Source organism: Triticum urartu, chromosome 5A (genome assembly GCF_056163025.1).
Source record: "Triticum urartu cultivar PI428250 chromosome 5A, HENAU_Tu73, whole genome shotgun sequence".
In the NCBI taxonomy this organism is placed as follows: Eukaryota; Viridiplantae; Streptophyta; class Magnoliopsida; order Poales; family Poaceae; genus Triticum; species Triticum urartu.
In genome coordinates, this window is record NC_141877.1 from 644,451,862 (window position 1) to 644,472,241 (window position 20,380).

At 36.5% G+C, this 20,380-nt stretch overlaps 1 protein-coding gene across 4 annotated transcripts; it reads right to left on the reverse strand.

Annotated features, from left to right (window-relative positions):
* Positions 1 to 561: 561 nt before the first annotated feature.
* On the reverse strand, positions 562 to 16,846 carry LOC125511359 (ABC transporter G family member 45). Of its 4 annotated transcripts, none has more exons than XM_048676710.2 (22): positions 16,588 to 16,844; positions 16,384 to 16,504; positions 7,822 to 7,910; positions 7,563 to 7,647; positions 7,304 to 7,463; positions 7,029 to 7,105; positions 6,902 to 6,952; positions 6,740 to 6,830; positions 5,408 to 5,706; positions 4,583 to 5,178; positions 4,332 to 4,492; positions 4,119 to 4,222; positions 3,865 to 4,024; positions 3,617 to 3,780; positions 3,075 to 3,407; positions 2,693 to 2,983; positions 2,332 to 2,415; positions 2,128 to 2,261; positions 1,801 to 2,028; positions 1,538 to 1,709; positions 1,181 to 1,435; positions 562 to 985 (listed from the first exon to the last, which is right to left on the reverse strand). In XM_048676710.2, exons 1-22 carry the CDS (start codon positions 16,701 to 16,703, stop codon positions 716 to 718), a joined length of 4,041 nt encoding a protein of 1,346 aa, XP_048532667.2. In that variant the 5' UTR covers positions 16,704 to 16,844; the 3' UTR covers positions 562 to 715. The 4 variants fall into 4 exon arrangements, 3 of the variants coding, with proteins under 3 accessions (XP_048532667.2, XP_048532666.2, XP_048532668.2); XM_048676709.2 differs by having other exon boundaries at positions 5,408 to 5,709; XR_007284952.2 differs by having other exon boundaries at positions 930 to 985; positions 1,181 to 1,275; positions 5,408 to 5,709; positions 16,588 to 16,846.
* Between the last annotated feature and the right edge of the window lie 3,534 nt (positions 16,847 to 20,380).

The following is a 20,380-nucleotide window of genomic DNA, read 5'->3' on the forward strand; positions in this document are numbered from 1 at the left end:
CTTGTGGTCCGGACTGCTCCACAGATCAATGAGGTCGGCATTGGATGGCATTCGGGGTTTCGACAGCTACGACCGAACAGATACCGGCAGTTTGGGGAAAGCCTTGGAGATGCCTAAAATAATCTTGTGATTAGATTGATGAGGTCCGAACGGGACCATGATGGAAGAAAAAGATCACGAACAGTTCGACTCGTTACCATTGCGATGTAGACTATAGGATGATATACCAGCTAGCCACTCGAATAAACTTTGGACAGAATCGGTGTACAGGGTGACGGCTGCGCGCGCGACGGGCGGCTCGTTGCTTCACTGACATCACTCTGGCCTCATGCTTGCATCATGCCCGCAGGTACGTGGCTGTGCCACCAATCAAACGGTGTTCAGCATGGTTGCTGCAAGCCCTGATGCTAGACGTTTGCGCTGAATATATATGTCGTAAACATTTTTATATGCTTTTACACATTCTATCACATTATATTTTCTAATTTGATCTGTTCATCAACATTGCTATAACAACAATCCAGTAAGGCTGCAGGTACAATACAAATGCTTGCACAAATCATGTGGTTATTTACACACTTTATATTGCAGCAGCAAAATCCTTGTGGTCGTGTGCTTATTTGTGACTGAGTGTTTCTCTTATCACAGTGTTATACTATTATAAGCACTTTACTGATTAGTGTGTATTTGCAGTTCGTTATTCAATCAGTCTGCACTACCTTCGCTCGAACTTTAGGTGCTTGACGAAGATGAAGAAGAGTAAGGCAAAGAGGGCGATGACGACCAAGTGTAGGTAGGTGACAAGGTTGAAGTAGCGTCCCTCAAGGCCAAGGTAGCCCTCCAGGAACTCCTGCACCGTCTGGTCCGGTTGCCCTGGCACATGGATCAGCTCTGTCCGATCACCCAGTTGTGAGAACATGAGCCCGTATACTGTCCATGCCGCTGGGTTAGCCCAGTACACCCACCTCCACCATATCGGGATCAGCTGCATCCATATTGCCACAATTTTGTTGTTTGTTATGTTAGGCATGGAAAAAATATCATGTCCTTTTTAAAATATTTTCGTTTTCAGGGAAAGTTGAACCATGGATTATATTATGAGCCTATGTGTGGTTTACTTATAAATTTCACGAGGCCGTCATAATTAAAGTGACATGGTTAGGGATATATATAGTAGTACCTCTCTTCCAATGATGAAACCGGAGAAGACATTCCAAAATACGTAGATAAGGAAGGACAATCCGGAAGCCATCTCAAGGTTAGGTGTTAGTGCCACTGTCATCATCCCATAGAGTGTGTAATACATAAAGCTTAGCATCATGTAAAGGAGAAACCAAAAGAGCTTTACGGTGGTCATCTGGAACCCAATCATTGGGTATACGATCATGGCAAAAACGAGTACTTGGACTATGATGTAAGGCAATTCAATTGCCATCTACAAACAGAAGCCCATCATTGGAGTTAAGAAACATATTCCAATCATTCTATGTTCAGATTATATATTCTAATTTTGAAGATGGTGACAAAGAAACATTACCTGAGCTATGGCGTAGGCCAAGGTAGAGTACATACCCGCCGCCTTTTCTCGGTAAAGAACAACTCTCTCCATTATCACAATCGGCTGCAAACTGATGCAATTATTGAATCCCAGGAAAAGTGCTGATCCAAATACAACTCCTAGTATGTTGAATACATCCTGTTGTTGTGTTCTGTTGCACATGAATACCAAGTTATGATCAAATTGAGACATGATAAGTTTGCATGAAAGAATAACATTAGTTTGTTGTCATTCATTCTTACATGGTTGAGCCAATTTTCCAGAATACAACTCCAAACAAAATTGATACAATGAACGTGTTTAGAAACCGAACACCATTGTGTTCTATGTTTTTCCAGTATGCACATCTTTGTTTCCATAGGCAAGCCATGTATTGTGCCGTAAAATTATGCCAGTACCCAGGGGGGAAATATAGATCCTCTGTGTTTGGTGCTGGGTGCCCAAGCTCCGCAATTAGAAGCATATTGTCCCTTCAGAAACAAGGTACACACTTGCCGTGTTATTCGTTTCCCTATGCCTCCAACACGTTAACAATATGGTTGATATAGCTTTATGATCATAATGCTTACCTGTATAGGTAGGAGCTCCGATAAATTTCTGCGTAGTCCACTCCAATCTCATATTCTGTTGTGTGTGAACTTATGTCCAATACCCATGATGCTGGGTTTTGTCCCTCTTTTATTCTAGGAACACTAGGTATAGCCTGTGACAAAGAAAAATTGGTATTCTTGTGTACATATTTTGGATAGAGATTCACTATTAGGCAATCTTACCTCAAAATACTTGATCATGTTGCTAGACAACGGACCTAATGAACCACTATATATGATTTGACCGCCTCTTTTCATAAGCAAAAGCTGCAATAAATTGAATGCAAGTTGAGAAAGGTAAAATTATAGTATTTCTCATAATCATAACAGAAGGCTAAATGGCTATCATTAGCAAGTGATGAGGGCTAGCTAACTTTATTTGATGCTTTATTTTGGAAAAAAATCATGGTTAGGTTCTATGTTATAAATAGTTGGATACTATTTTTCAATCTTTCAGTCTTAACATCACATGACCATTCTTTTTCCTTTCTTCATGTGCTAGAAGAATTTCCTTTTACATGTTACAATATAGACTTACTCATACCTCATCAAAAGATTCAAATATCCCAATGCTTGGCTGATGTATTGTGCATACAACAGTTCGTCCAGTGTCTACTGTCTTTCTTATTGTTCGCATGACAATTGCTGCAGCACGGGCATCCAAACCAGTGGTCGGCTCATCCATAAATATGATGGAAGGGCTAGCTACCAACTCCACAGCTATTGTTAGCCTTTTCCGCTGCTCGGCTGACAGGCCGGTTGCTCCTGCCATACCCACCATGGCATTCTTCAATCCAGTTAATTCCACTAGGTCCATTACTTCGTCTATAAATATCTAAAGAATGTTTGAAGAGTAATCTTGTGAGATCTAATGTTATATATTAGCTTAAAATGGTAACAAAAATGCAAGAGGTCAATGCTCATACATCTCTTTCACGAGATTTCACGTTTGAAGGCAGTCGAAGCCATGCAGAGAATTGTAGTGACTCGTGGACAGTTAGGTTAGGGGAGTGAATATCATTTTGTTCGCAATAGCCCGAGATCCTTGAGAATGTTTCCTGCTTCTTCGGGTATCCTTCTATCATAATAGTACCTTTAATATATCCTCCAGTTTTTCTTCCAGCCAAAACATCGAGCAATGTTGTCTTTCCAGCACCAGTGATCCCCATCAAAGCTGTTAATACTCCTGGCCTAAAAACACCACTTACATCTTGTAGAAGTTGAAGCTTTTCCTCTGGTACTCCATACTTAATCATCTCCTGGTGGAAGATATGCATACATTTGGTCAACAAGTTACTAGAATGGATACTACTCCCTCCGTCCCAAAATAAGTGACTCAACTTTGTACTAGCTTTAGTACCAAAGCTAGTACAAAGTTGAGTCACTTATTTTGGGACGGAGGGAGTATTTAGTAGTGAGTTGAATGAATGCTTATATTTAGTATGTCACGATATGCTCGAGATCTTACCTTAGGCATATCAACAAAATAGTTGACATGATCAAATATAATGGAAAGAGGCTGAAACGGGAGGACAACTTGACTAGTTGATGCATTGCCAGTTCCAATTCTATGGTTCTTGCAATCCTTCTTTGACTTCATTGCACTGGCATTAACTTGATGCTTGTGTGGAGCTGCATATCATAAACAATTAGGATGATTTTGTTTGCATTTTTGTTTCAATACTTATGTGTATTTTGATAGATTGGTATACATACACTGCATGAAATCCAATGCAAATATAGTGAGAATATTGAAGACCATAGAGAATCCAAATAAAATGATGACACAAATCCAATACCAGTGCCAATTTGTGAGCAACCCCCTGATCTTGAGGATAGCTTCACCAATTGTATTTGCATTTGCATAGTAAAATTCCTGTCATCATGAATGATCATCACCATTAGGTCATACATAAACTACATTGGCTCTATACACTGGATCAAGAGTGGTAGTTCAAATGACTGCTTACAGTATCCCATCTTTCATCAAGGAACTCATTTAGGGCAACGGCATTTTGTGCATAGGTGAATGGGGATGTCCAACAACCCCACTGCAACCATGGTTGAAGATTATCTATTTTGATGTACAAAACCAGTGAGCATATTAGCTCCAAACATGTATTCAAACATGTATTGTTTGTTATAGGGTTGTCATACATCTTAATCTGGCTAAAACATCTAACCTTTAGATATGACAAAGCCTCCAAATATGTACATTGCTATAAGAGCTGTGGTGCTTAGCATGTTTGCCATTACTTGTGTTCTTCCTATTGCTGCTAAGAAACGATAGAGGCCCATTGACATTTGATGTGTCGCAAAAAGTACCAAAAACTGCTGGATAAATCTGTAGGAAGCAAGGTAACTCTTTTATATTATTATTACAACGTATTCAAGTATTGTGGTCATTAGGTACTAAAATGGCCAACATGAGTACCTGACAAAAGAAGGTGCATAGCCAATCACATAATAGGTCAGGCTGGTCCAAAGACATGTCTCTACTAGTGACATTGGGATGTTGATGAGAAAAATTGAACAAACAAGTGCCCATCCCGGCAACGCTAGTAACTCCCTTTGCTTGTAGAAAGTGGGGAGTCGCTTTATTGTCATTGCAATCTCAGTCATGCCATTAATATTTACTATAACAATAGCTATAAATAGGGACCCCATGTACTTGTTGGCGTCAAGTACATTTTTATGGTTCATATTTGTTCGAAGGAAAACTGTTGAAATCACAAAAGCCAGAATAACTATCTGTACAGTCTTGAATATATGAAGTGGGGAGTTCCTTTTGAGAAGTAGTACTTCCCTTGAAAAGCATGCTTTGAAAATATTCCATCTGGAGATACTCCGAGTTGCATTTGTTTTAATCTCATTGTGTTTTCCCATATTGTTTGGCATGTAGAGGTTATCTTCTACAAGTCGAGGGAGATAAGATGAATGAAAGGAATCTGCAAACTTTTCTATTGGCCAGTATTGATACTTATTTTCCTCATCAGTCCAATATTGCTTTTGATCCATCTTAGAAGTCACCTAGATAGATAGTGAAAAGTTATGTCATACATTATTATGGTAATACAATTATATATAGATTACTACATTTTGCGAATGGAATTGTGACTCATGTATTGCATGTGATTTGGTGGTATTAATGCACTAGCTACCCTTAATTTATTTTGAACATAACTTTGCTAAGGAATAAATTGTTAGCACTACTGATTTATTTAATAGTTCATTGTCAATAGAGTTGATATTCTAGTACCTCTTGAAGGAAATCAGCTACATTCTTCCTGTCCGGGCATTTGAATCCCATTGTTCCAAAAAAATTGATAGCATTTTCTCGAGGACCATGATACACAATTTGACCCTCGCATAATAGGATAATGTCATCAAATAATTCCAATGTCTCGGGAGGTGGTTGCAGCAATGAAATAACCACGGTGAGATCCATCATATGAGTCATTTGTTGGACAAATTTTAAAATCTCATATGTGGTTGAGCTATCCAGGCCTGTTGATATATCATCCATAAAGAAGCATCGTGCCAGACCAACTAGCATCTCTCCTACATCGAAAAATTCATCTTGTAACGCAACAACAATGATAAATTAAAAAAAAATATTGATTATTTAAAAATATTTTATTTATTTAACTGTGGTACTGCCATCATCAAACCTATTTCTTTTGTATAATTGCCTGTCTATAAGTATAGTTGGATATTTTATGCTATTAGTTTTATAGCATACTATTCATCACCGGTGGTGCTGAATGCAGTGTATTGCAATGTGGGAACCTTCAAGTAGTGTAGATAATTTCTAGTAACATCATTTTAATAGTTTCAAAAGATAGATTTATTTAATTTGAAGTATTTTAATTATTATTGCTTATAAGCTTTGCATACCAATTTCATCATGAAACACGTTTGTGCAATTGGTCAAGCCATAGTCTCGATTGAGCTTGATTGATGTGGAAGAACATTTGCTCCACTTATGACCAATTGTTTTTTTTTACTTTTTCTGATGACGATTAGTTATATCTAATAGTTAGGGTTGCTCTGTTTTAGTAGAATAAGTATCAAACCTAATATGGAACTTATTTTTTAGATAACAATATGGAGTTCAGCAGGAAGAGAAAATTATGTAGTATGTCATTGGCTCAATACCAAATATTATTTTTGTCGTCCATTTAATTGAACATATCAAGAACTTTATGTTGTCGCTTTGATTTTTTGTTAGGTTATAATGGTAGATTACTCATATCAACAAGGAATTTCTTCTTCTCCCAAAGCCCATTCAGAATTTGATCCCTGGTGCGAACGAGTGAGAACAAAGTGTGTAGAAAAGACTTGTGTTGATCTGTGAGGCCAGTCTAGACCCCGCCAAGTGTAATGGCATGAACTACCTTATGTTTTATCAAGAAATATTGTGCACAATATGGAGTTTATTGTGATAAAATTTTACTTGTACAAATTAGTATGATAAAATTTTACTTGTGCGAATTAGTATGTATGATGAATTGGAAAATGCACTCTAGAAAGTGGGGACAGAGGGTGATGGGAGGAAGAAGATACATAGTACACAAAATAGAATGCTTACCGATTGTGGCTCTTTTCTTTTGTCCTCCTGATATGCCTCTTCTCAACTCATCCCCCACTAGGGTATCAGCACAATCAGACAAACTAAGTATCTGCATTTTACACAAAGTTTTTTTTATTATGTTACTAAGACATGTGTTAAATTGAGATATTACAAAGTTACCTTGATAATATAGTTTGTTATAAGATTGCTTCCTTCTCCGAAGGTGATAGTCTACATAAAAAGTATTTTAGTAACTGTGAATGGATTTCAGTTTTACCAAAATTGGCAGAAAATAAAATTATATGACCTTCATAAATAAGTCAAGATCTTGGTCCACTTTGTTGATGTGACCATGTTTCTTTATTAAACCTTCTCCTAGCATCCCTAAGGTGGAAATTAAAACAAGAATTTTATATTAGTATTTTGTCACAAGGAAAAGAAACAATTTGAACATCTTCAAGGGTATTTCTTTAGTTACGTTGTCTAGATTTTTTATAGATCAGCTCATTCCTATATGCTAGAAATAAAGCTATATAAGACAGGTAACACTAGTAGCACACGATGCCCAAGAGAGTGCCTCACCAAATTCATTATTAGTTCCCAACATCTTGGATGAGAAATCAATCGTCTCCCTGACGGTCATCTCAGAATTGTGAAGATCATATTGGCTAATATAAGCATGCATATATTGAGGTGTTGAGAAATTCACTTCTTGCCCATTGTACATAACCTTTCCTTTGAGCTATTAAGAGAAGTGACATCAGGAAACACACAATTTTGGTTAACCAATGCTTTTCATGTTAGTAAGTGGTTTTAGTGGATAGTAAATAACATAGTCTACCTTCAAAGAAGAATCCAACTTGCCTGCAAGTGCTTTTAAAAAAGTTGTTTTCCCAGAACCAGGTGCTCCTAGAAGAAGTGTCATCCTGATTATGTTGGACCACAAAATTTCGAAATGGCGGGTGAGTAAATTAGTGAAAGATGAATCTTTTATTTTGGAACTTTATGGAAGTGCATTTGTCCAACAGAACACTTAATCTGAGATAAATAGTTTCTATAAATAATCATTATTGATTTAGTAAGAGTAGGCACATGCTTACCGTGATGGACTAATTGTCCCGCTCGCTCCATTTATAATTTTGATGGGTTTTTTCCTTGCAGTACACATGTGTGAATATGTTGCTAATTCCTACATAATAAAGAAAATTAGAATGAGGGTTCTAAATGTGATTTGCGGAATAATATGTTAAACTACATGACACCATGCATGTCGTTTTGGTTTGGAAATAAACTTATGAACATTTTTTAATCAAGTCCTGGAAAATGCATGCTAGAGATGTACTTTTTTGAATCATGTAGGAGAACTGTATGTGATCATAACATGAGTAAAAGATAGTCTTAGCAGTACAACGAGGGGCGGCAAAACCAAAATACCCTAAAACGACCGACCATGGAGTGTTAAAAGAAAATCTAACAAACCTACGATGTAGACAAGACAAAACAACTACTCAAGCAATCCCAACACAAACCAAAACCTCATCACAAAATACCAGTCAAGGCGCTTATCGCCAGCTCTCCTCCATTGACAAGCATCACATTTGATCTACTCAAAATATGTACTTTGATCTCCATCATGGTAAATTTTTCTTGATCAATTTGAAATAGGTTGACGTACATGGAATTGTCATCGCAACTTTCTCGATATTTTGTAATACCATACATCCTAACCCTGCGCTAGAACTACTATTTCACAAAAAGGTCATTTCCCTTTATGTGGTTCACAAACTAATAACCCACTTCTCATTTTTCATTACAGTTTCCAAATTCCAAAACCATGAGTTTTTTATGGTGCCCTCTAGTAAATATAGACGGTCTATTCTTACCAGTTGAAAGGTTAAAATCAACATATACTGCTCCGATAGGCAAGCAGTATCAGCCACCATCAGAAAGGAAGCATGAGCGGCATTAACGGATTTAGGGATAAAAGTTCACAAAAAAGACTACGCTTGTGCAGGGCGGGTGGTGAGATGCGGAACACTGGCCCCCCATCAGTGCAGAATGTTGCGGTTGTCCCCGATACCACCGACATTCAAGTGAGCGAAGACATTTGATAAATTATGGCTTCATGTAGAACAAAATTCTAGCATAGATACTTGATTTTGGTGGATTGAACAATTTCCTCTCAAGTCAACACACATGCTTTGCCCTGAATTACCAGTGAACTCAAAACCTGATACATAAACTAATCTAGAACATTGACAATTGCAGGCAACTCTACATGCACTAAGTTATAGCATTTACAATTTTCTCAACAAATAAGCATAACATCCACAATTGGACATGGGCACCATACTTTGTTTTTGTTTAGTTACTTCAAAATGGTTCATTGCCCAATGTCCTTCTCCGATGCATTTGATCTTCTACTCATTGGTTCTTACTGGACAAGAGTAGTAGTATCTTGGGTGACACCGATATTCTACTTATTGATTCGCTACATCTAAACTGTGCCTAAAGCGTATGTATTATGTGTGTAACACATAATTATTCCATAAGCTGAGAGCACCTGAACTACAGTAGTGAGAGCCGAGAAAACCAGCACAAGAGCACCGAGCGAAGATGTGGCTAGGGCGTAGCAGCAGTAACCACGTGGACCGAGGAACTCGACACGTAGTGATTGTGACAAGGAGTCATCCTATTCCATGAATAGAGTGGAGTGGCCGTTAAACACGTGCATCGCTCGACCGTGGGCCGGCCCATTGTCCGATAACACTCAACTATTCTCTTTTTGCCGTATTTACCGATTTTTTATGAGTTACATACACAAGTAATGGGACACGCCTATACGGAGTGGTCCTAACTCATCGAAGGCCTCTTAAACACATGCCCGGCTTGTCTTTTTTATTCTGAAAACAAAATGTATATATACGTTATAGAAAAAATTGCATGTGTTTAAAACATGTTCATGAAACTTTTAAAAATGATCAGGGATTTTGAAGATGTCCATGAATTTGAAAAATGACAAACGAATTCTAAAAAGATGTGTGTGATCTTTCCAAAAATATTTAAAAATTTAAAAATGATCATGAATTTTCAAAAAAACACATAATGTTTTTCAAAAATGAACTACTATTTTTGAAATAAAAAATTGTTTATAAAATCATCACTAATTAAGAAAATGTTTGCAGATTTCCAAAAAGTTCATGCATTTAATTTTTTTAACAATTTTAACAAACATCCACAAATTTTAAAATTGTCCATTATTTGGAAAAATATACATGAAAGCTTTAACAAAATCATGGATTTGAAAATCGTCAATGCATATTTTGACAAAAAAAAATGCCCATCACTTACTTGAAAATGTCCAACGCATATTTAAAAATGATAATGACGCATTTAGAAAACAACAATCGTGTATTTGAAACATGTTCATAACGTATAAGAGAAAACATTGTGTATTTGAAAATATCCATCATGTATTTGGAAAGTGTTACTGCCTCTGATCCGAATTAATTGATGCAGCCTCAATACAATGACTGTTTTACATTGTAGTATTGTATTTAGATAGCATCATATATTTGAAAAAATTGTGCGTTTTTGAAAAAAAATGCTCACCCGTGTATTATGATTTGGTATTGTTAGACTTGTATCTGAAATTATTTAATCATATTTGAAGAAAATGTAAAATATGTATAGAAAAAATGCTAATCTGGTATTTGAAATGTTATTCAAGAATTTGAAAAATGTTAAATGTATACAAAAAATGTTTACCATGGATTCAATAAATGTTAATCTTGTATCTGAAAAATATTAATCATGTATTAGATTAGATATATACCAAAAATGTGTGTAGAAAAAAAATGAAAACCAGAGAGACAACAAAAGAAAACCAATAAAAACGAGAAAAAAACAAAAATAAAAAACAAATAAATAAGAAAGAAAGAAAAGAAAAAATTTACTGAAAAACAAAAAAACCAAGGAAAAAAGGTAAAACTAGAGAAAGAAACAATGAAACTAGTGAAAACAAGAAAAAGGAAAAAAAAGAAAATATAGAAACTAGTAGATAACATGAAACATGAACCGGATGGTGACCTGGTAGTTAGCAGCGCTACGCCGCAACCAAGACATCCCAGGAGAGGTTCCCACACGAGCATTTTTCACTAGTCTATTTCTTTTAGCGTGAATAGGTTGGCTCGCAGTTGTAGACGCTTCAGGCGAGACCCGAAGGAATACTCACTACAAAACCTTTGTTATATCTAGATTTCTCTTGGACCAAGTAGCACAATAGCTAGCACCATGGGGCCAAGCCTCTTGCCCCTGTCTTGAGCCAATTATTTTGGGAGAAACATATAATCAGTATGCTCCTAAGCCAACCGGTATTCAGATGGTTTTATTTATTGATTACTAAATTTATTTTCAAAATGAGGAAAAACAGAATATTTTTTTGAAATTATTCCAAAAAAAATTAACAACATTGTTTATGAAAACTTTCCAGGAATTTTGAAAATGTTCTTCAATTTTAATTTTAGAAAAAAAAATGTTCACATATTTTTAAAATGTATGCTACTTTTTAAGAAAAATTACATAGTTAAGAAAAGGTTCATATTTGTTTTTAAAAGTACTTCATAAATTTTACTTGTTTTCAGAAATTATCATTAATTTAAGAAAATGTGCATCGATGTCAAATATGTTTGCAAATTTTAAAATATTCAAGGGTTTTCATTGAAAAAATAATTTGATTAAATTTAGAAAAGATAACAAAATAGATAATAACACAAAAGAAAAAATTGTCACTAAAAAATAAATTAGATATAGAAGAAAGAAAAGGAAAGCACACACCCCATCCCCACACAGAGCCAGGTCAAGAGTCGGAGTACACATTTATTCCTTATCTGCCCGTTACATGCGGAATAGGATGTACGGGTGACGAGCGACAAGCACGTCGAGGATATCGACGAGGGGAGTGCCTATGTCTCATAGGTTTTTTTTGAGGCAACGTCACGAGGCTTTATTAATTCGCCACAATATTTACAGGGACGGAAGGTAGGTTCTCGGGATGGCCTAACCAGACACGGCGGCCACCACCGAGAGATAAAGTATGCCTCGCTAAGTTGTGAGCTTCATAATTGTAGCGAGACCAATGTGGAGCTTGCCTGCAACACATGCCACATGGGCCAGGACCACGCTATGGGCGCTCGCAAATTTTATTTTCTGTTCACAATGTGCGTGTTTTTTTCGTTTTGTGTTATGTTTTTTTGTGCCTGGTGTTTTACTGGTTTTCTGGAGGGTGTGGTAGCTTATGGTGTCCAGTTTCTTTTCTAATTAACCTTGTCATTTTTATTTATTTTTAGTTTTTTCCTTGTTTTTAGTTTTATTTTCTTATTCTTATTTCATCTTTCATTTTTCTTGTCGATCTTCTTGTTTCTTGTTTTCTTTTCATTTGCTTCTTATATTTCTATTTAGCATGTAATTAAAAATATATTCATATTGTATTAAAAATGATCAGCGTGTATTGAAATAAGTTCATCACGTATCTTGAAAATTGTTCATCATGTATTAAAAAATGACCATCATGTATTTTTAAAATGTTAACAGAAACTCAGCATGAATTCAAAGGGATGTTCACCCCACATTCATAAAATATTCAGTGTGTATTAAAAAATTAACATGTATTTTGAAAATGTTTGATGTGTATTAGAAAATTATTCACCATTTTCTCAAAAATGTCCATGATGTATTAAAATTTATACAACACACATTTAGAAACCATTCAATGTCTGTTAAAAAAAATTATTGGGTATGTTGAAAATAGTTCAACAGCTATTAAAAATGTTACTTTTGTATTTTAAAAAGTTCATCGTGTATTGAAAAAGTATTCAGTGTGTATTATAAAGAATTTTCAGCATGTTTATAAATATAGTATTCAGGTCGTATTAGACAATCATTTTTATTCTAAAAATGTTCATTGCGAGTGTTACAAAAAGTCACCATCTACTGAAAAATGTTCATCATGTATTAGGAAATGTCCACATGTATTTAAAATATATTCAACATGTATAAAAACAAGTTCATCGTGTATCTAAAAAATAGTTCATCATGTATTAAGAAAAGTTCCTTGTGTTTTTAAACATTTTGATCATCTACTAAAAAGTATTCATCATGCATTTTATGGAATATTCATCATACTTCAAAATTTTCAACACACATTGCAAAAAAAATGCTCGTTTATTTTCAAAATGTATATTGTGTTTATAAAAAATATTCATCGTCTGCTATAAAAACGGTCATTATGTGCTAAGATTATACACCCTGTATTTTGAAAGAGTTAATTGTGTGTCAAAAAAATGTTTCATCATTTATTTTGTATATGTTCATGTAACTTAAAAATATGTTCACTACTTAAAAAAATATTCATGTAAAATATTAAAAAAAACACCTGTATCAAATCTTTATATAGTTTCAAACAATGTTCACACGTTTTAAATAATATTCTTGTATTTTTCAAATAGAAAAGGAAAATAGAAAATATAAATATAAATTAAACAAAGGCCGAAAGACATGATACAAAAACATTATAATGTTCTTGTAATTTTTAAGAAGTGCTCCCATTTTTGTTTCTTGTATTTTTAAGAGATGTCCAAATTTATTTTTTTGAAATGCGTTGAACTTTTTTGAATACAGGATGTACATTTGCAATACGTGATGCACAATTTTTTAAACACAATGAACCTTTTTAAAACACTAGACCAACAAAAGATAAAAATCTTGTATATTTAAATATAGAAATTTATTTGAAGAAATGCTGAACATAATAATAAAGTAAAAAATGAATAAACCAAAAAACCAGTACACAATAGAAAGAGGAGAAATGCATTTAAATTAAATATACATGGCTTGTAATGTTTATTATGAACATTTTTAAATACATGATGAAAAAATCAGATAAGGAAAGAAAAATAAAAAGGAAACATGAAGTAGAAAATGTAACAAGAAAAGATTGATGAAAAAGGAAGGAAAAACAAAAATAAATTAAATTAAAACAGAAACGCAAAGAAAAGAAAACTGGCATACATGACCTGCCACGGGTGCAAGTCTTGTACAGAATTTGTGCAAACCATCTTACACATGCGATAGCGTGGGGGTTAGCCAAAAGGACTTGAAAAGCAATGTGCAATATCGTAAAACAAGTAGATCTGTCGTGAATATCCTCCAACTCTCCAATGCAATGTGCAACACCTCACGGTACGTCGTAAATATCGATTGACGGTTGTGACTAATATGCCAACTCCTTCAAGCCCTTGTACAATTGTAGGTGCTTAGAAAGATGCTTAGTAAAATAAACTGAGTTTTTTTAAGCACCGTTGTTTATTTCTACCGGAGGGATGCTTAATTAAGTGTCTATCTCTACAAATAAGCACCGGTGCTTTAAGAAAAACTGATTTATTTCTCGAAGCACCTCCTCTAAGTATCTTGCATTGTACAATCCCTGTAACCACAATCGGATACTCATAGTTATGCTTAGTTGATTAACAGGACCACGAGAGTTGGTTAACTCTTCAAGTCAACTGCCTACGGTATGTGCAGCTAAACTTCTGATTAGCTTTTTTCGAAAAAATGCAGAATACCAGTAGGCAGCATCACGTTAATTAATTTTGATGTTTTTGGCCTTAATTTGGAGCTGGAGTGTCCCTTTCATTTATTTATGAGAAAAGTATGTTTTTGGTCTCTCAAGTTCCCCAAAAGTATAGACTTGGTCCCCCAAGATTTTTTAGTACACAATTGATCCTTCAAGTCTTTAAACCGGATAAGTTTTGTCGAAAACCAGATTTTGACCACTTTGGTAGGGTTACTGCCCAGATTTTGACCAGATGAACGGTAAATTCAAAAACAAATCAAAACAATTTCAAAAAGATCTGAATTTTTTGGACATCAAATATGGTTACATGCGCAAGGTGCATGCTAATTTTGGTGGTCAGTCGACACTCAGGAGATCGTGGCAAAAAAAAAAACTACTCTAAGTGAATAGTATATTCAAACAAATAGCAAAAAGATAAAAATATCTGAATTGTTTTGGCACCTAAGATACTCGGGTGCGTTATGTGCTTACAATTTTTTGTTGTGAAATGACATCCGACGAGCTCTAGCAAAAAAACAAATTTTTGCTAATTTTTTGTGAGCGAAAATCTACCTTTTGCCACAAGCTCCTCCTGAAGAAAAAATGCACGGGCCTGGTGCGCCGGAGCATACTGAACCCCATAAAATTTCCCTTTTTTTATTTTTTCTGAATTTACTGTTCACCTAGAGTAGATATTTTTTCTCCACGGGCTCCTCGAGTGTCGAAAGACCACGAAACTGGCAGGCACCTTGCATGTAAGCATATTGTATGCCAAAACATTTATGTTTTTTTTGGAATTTATTGTTCATCCGGACAAAATCTGGTTTTGGACTAAACTTACTCGGTTTTGAGACTTGAAGGACCAAATGTGTACAAAAAAATCTTGAGGGACCAAGTCTATATCTTTTGAGAACTTGAGGGACCAAAAACATAATTTTCTCTTTATTTATTGAGTGATGTAATGTGATCGGATCTGTAGGTCTGTACATAACTACTCCGGTTCCGAAATGTGATCGGGGTATGACCCATAGATCCGAAATGTGATTGGATCGTGTTGTCTCATAATATCCTGGATTACCGTTAGGTGATGGTTGTTCTGCCCAGAACCTGCCGCTATAGTGCAGCTAAATAGCTCTGTTAGGTAGGTCTGGTTGGAAAATACCTAGTTATATCAACTTTTTTCAGCAACTACTCTCCCCATAAAACGAAAGTTGTACTAGATCAGCGACATTTTTTTTTTGGGATGGAGGGAGTACTTTTTTATCAACATATGATCATGTTATTTTTTTTGATCAAAAGGGGTTTCCCCCACCCCACTTTTATTAAAAACGGGCATACGCCATGTTTTTTATGATCATGTTATTTATGTTTTTAATGGGCATACGCCATGTTTAGCACTGTGTCTTGTGATTAAAGAAGAGTTGGCTAAATCAGTGCTCCCTAATTCAGTCTATCCTAGTGTATAAGCAATAATGGCCTCGGTAGAAAACAATGCTTTGTTGGAGAGAAGTAGTTGGATAATGTTTTTTCTTGTTTGGTAAGCCTTACCTATGAATCAGTTCATCCCAGAAGATCCTGCCCACAGTGCAGCTAAATAGCTCTGTTTAAGGTAGGCCTTTTTTTATTAGCGTTTCATGTTTAAGGTGGGCCTGGTTGGGGCAACCCTATTTGTATCAACATTTATTTGAGCAACTATCTGTACCAAACAACACATGGTCGTGTTTTTTTTATGGACATGTGGTCGTGCTCTTTTTAGGTACATATATGGCCACGTTCTGTATATTAGTGAATTACAACAAACTGATATTCTGTCTTATACAAGATTAAACAATATTAAAAAAACGAGACGGCCAAATCAGTAGTATTGCTCTCTAATTTAGACCTTCCTCCGAGAGAGAAGGCGCTGCCAAATCTCTCTTGGTTGCAATGCATTATGCATATATTGCCAAGCATCCGACTATATATCCACGCATAAAGCAACTGTTTTTCTTTTGCCAGAAACAGCATATGTTATACAGTAGTATTTTTTTAGGGTAGTATATATGCATACCTGGGCAGCGTTGACGGCGCAGTTGAACAGCGTTGGCAGCGTGCGGCGGCCCACGGGCACGTCGGCCTCCACGGTGAGCTCCTCGAACCGCACCTCCACCTTCTCCACGCCGACCCCCAGCCTGCGGAAATCTCAGCCCGAACTCAGAATCCAACAAAGCCGGCGAGCTCAGTCGATCCTTGCATGAGATCGTTGCATGCATACCTTTCCTTCTTCTCGCGGAGCATCTCGAGGAAGCGGCGGTTGTCCTCATGGGTGAGCGGCGGCGGCGGCTTGCGCATCTCCGGCGCCTGCTCGGCCTCCCTGCTGTACTCCATCATCCTCTCGAAGCCAGAGACGATACCTCGTTCCTCGCCTCGTTCAGCCAACGGCGGCCGTGATTGCTTTGTCCTAGACGCCGTGTCAATGGGCTTGCACGTGCATGGGCATATAGTTTGTATAAGCAAGGGAAGATATATTTGCGTTTTAAGGTGTTGAGTACCACCTCATATATAGAGTGGACTTCTACGCTGAAATGCTAGTTAGGAAGGACTGACTACGGAACAGTACGGATGGAGGTGGCTTACACCTGCCAAACCTTTTGGAAATACATAATAAATATTTTTTAAATATACACGGAACATTTATGCAATGCGAGAGATGATTTTTACATACTCTTTCCGTTTTAAAATAAGTGTCTCAATTTTATACTAACCATAATACGAAGTTATACTAAGATTGAAACACTTATTTTGAGACGAAGGGAGTACATGCTAACCATTGTTTTTTTTTTGAAGAACCGACAAGAGCACTCCCTTTTCGTATAGAAGAAATAGGAGAAAAAACCCATGTGTGAAGAGATGCACACGTTTTGAAGGGAGCATGGCCAACCGTAGTAAATATGACGGATACGAGCTTAGGCCACACCTACAGGGAATACGTCAATACCAAACGCCCTCTCTCTTTGCTTGATATCGTCATAGCATTGCCACCTCATAGTACGTCATGCAGAACCTGTGAAAATACGCCTGCTACTCTCCTTCCAAATATTCCACAAAGCGTAGATAAGCCTCCCACTATTAGCCATTATTTAATACATTGTGAATACTTTTCTAAGTAGACAACGGCTATTTTTAGAGATAGATAAGGTACATTTTTAATATACAACGAGCACTATTTAATGCACAATGAATATTTTCTAAATACATGATGAACATTTTAAAATACGATCAATATATTTTAATTTATGCTGAATATTTTCAAACACCATAAAATATTAATACACTATGAATACTTCTAAAAGTACATGATGAATACTTTTTAATACACAAATAAAAAACAGAAAATAAAATAAAACAAAAATGAAATAGGAAAAATACAAAAGTAATAGAAAATAAAAGATAATTAAAAAAAGATGAAAATGATAAGAACAAACAGGTTTGCAAGTAAAACCACACGAAAAATCGGTGTGCAAAAAAGAAGACAGGAGGAAAATGTGCATGCGGTCTACTACTTGGCTGTCCTAGATTGGGACGATATATAGGCGACCGAGCCATACATCTCACAATAGGCGAAATATAGTCAACTCGTCCGAGTATATGCGATTAAGAATTCCCCATATTCGTCCCATCAGTAGGCATTGGCTCAGGGCATTTAGTGCAGTTTTCGGTTGGCTGCGCCACCATGTGAGTTTTTGGTTGGCTGGGCCACCAGACATGGACTAAATTACAATTTTTTTGTAGGGAACATATTGAATTTGTTCCACCTACTAAAAAACAGATAGTGGCTGGAGAAGGAAGACAATAGCACAACCAGGTTAAAATGGTACACTAATTCCCCATGTTCAGGATGCACACACAGCGAATGTCTAGCAATGAAATATGGCCTCATGCTAGCAAACGAACTAGGATTCCACTCTATTCAGATTGAATCGGACTCAATTGAAGTGATTGATGCTTGTTCAGGGCAAGAATGAATATGGAATGGAGCCTCAACGATTTATGCAGAATGTTTTATCTTAGCAGGCATGATTGGTTCAGTGCACTTCTTACACTGTAATCGCGAAGCAAATATGGTGGCACACAGCCTAGCTAAGTATGCTTATAATAGTAATAGCTCCTGTAAGTGGGTCGATGAACCCCCAAATTTTCTAATTCTTGATCTTACAAACGATGTAACCTTATTACAAGTTCAATAAAGCAGTCATGATGGCATTTCCTCAAAAAAAAAAGGTTAAAATGGTACGTCTAGTTGCACCACATAGGAATACATGATTCATTTTAGGCATTATGTGTTTGCCATATATAGTTTAATAAAAAAAATTAAATTAGGAGGTATGGGTTCGGTATTAAAAAAACGTTGCTTGCTTAGTTTTTTTTCAGGATAACTTCCAATCTATTCATCAACTGTCAAGATAGTACAAAGGACACCAGAAGTAAAAAATACATCTAGGTTCGTAGACCACCAAGCGACGACTATCAACACTAGAGCGAATCGAAGGCATGTCGCTGTCTCTGCCCCTCCCTCATCGGATCCACGCAAATTTGTAGTAGTAGACAGTTGGAAAGTCATCGTGCTAATGCCCCATAGGACTGACGCACCAGAACAGAAACCGCTGCCGATGAAGAGAAGCATCTCCAATGCCGACCCTCAAACTCCCCCGCATTCGTCCGGATAGCGGAAGCCATCCAACGCGGTCCTGTATCGGTCCGCAGCGTGATAACACACAAGTATAGGGGATCACAACAGTTTTCGAGGATAGAGTATTCAACCCAAATTTATTGATTCGACACAAGGGGAGCCAAAGAATATTCGTGAGTATTAGCAGTTGAGTTTTCAATTCAACCACAACTGAAAAATTTAATATTTGCAACAAATTATTTAGTAGCAAAGTAGTATGATAATAACGGTAACCGTGGAAATAGAAATAGTAACAGTTTTGTAGTGATTGTAACAGTAGCAACGGCGAAAGTAACTTAGCAAAAATCAATATGTGAAAAGCTCGTAGGCATTGGATCATCGACGGATAATTGTGTTGGATAATATTCATCATGTAGCAGTTATAACCTAGGGCGACACAGAACTAGCTTCAATTCATCAATGTAATGTAGGCATGTATTTCGTATATAGTCATACGTGCTTATGGAAAATAACTTGCATGACATATTTTGTCCTACCCTCCCATGGCAGCGGGGTTCATAAGGAAATCAAGGGATATTAAGGCCTCCTTTTAATAGAGAACCGGAACAAAACATTAGCAGTTAGTGAATACATGAACTCCTCAAACTATAGTAATCACCAGAAATAATCCCAATTATTGTCACCTTGGGGTATGCGGATCTTAACTCATAATAGGTGCATATAACTTTGCAAGATAGGATCAAGAACACAAATATATTCATGAAAACATAATAGGTTTATATTTGAAATCATGGTAGTCGGGCCCTAGTGACAAGCATTAAGCATAGCAAAGTCATAGCAACATCAATCTCAGAACATAGTGGATACTAGGGATCAAGCCCTAACAAAACTAACTCGATTATATGATAAATCTCATCCAACACATCACCGTCCAGCAAGCCTACAAAGGAATTACTCACTCCTGGTGGTGAGCATCTTGAAATTGGTGACAGAGAAAGGTTGATGATGACGACGGCGTCGGATTCCACCCTCCGGAGCCCCGAGCGAACTCTAGATCAACCCTAACGATGAAGAACAGGAGGTGGCGGCGAATCTGTATCGTAAAACGCAATGAATCCTTCTCTCTAATTTTTTCTCCGCGAATAGGTATATATGGAGTTGGAGTTAGGATTGCGGAGGTCTAGAGGGCCCACTAGCCTGGGAGGCACGCCCCAGAGTTTGTGGCTCCTGGGTGGCCCCCTCTGGTATCTATTTTCGCCAATATTTTTTATATATTCCATAAAAATTCTCTGTAAATTTTCAGATCAATCCGAGAACTTTGATTTCTGCACAAAAACAACAAAGAAGCCCTCATACCCACTCCTCTTTCCCCACCAAA

What these genes read in the sequence shown, in the direction of transcription:
- LOC125511359 (XM_048676709.2), bottom strand. Translation starts at nt 16,703, where the DNA reads ATGATGGAGTACAGCAGGGAGGCCGAGCAGGCGCCGGAGATGCGCAAG. An exon ending in GCGCCGTCAACGCTGCCCAG is followed by an intron (nt 7,911 to 16,383) that starts GTATGCATATAT and finishes TTTATTATGTAG; the next exon opens with GAATTAGCAACATATTCACA. An exon ending in AAAGAAAAGAGCCACAATCG is followed by an intron (nt 5,710 to 6,739) that starts GTAAGCATTCTA and finishes TTTTCGATGTAG; the next exon opens with GAGAGATGCTAGTTGGTCTG.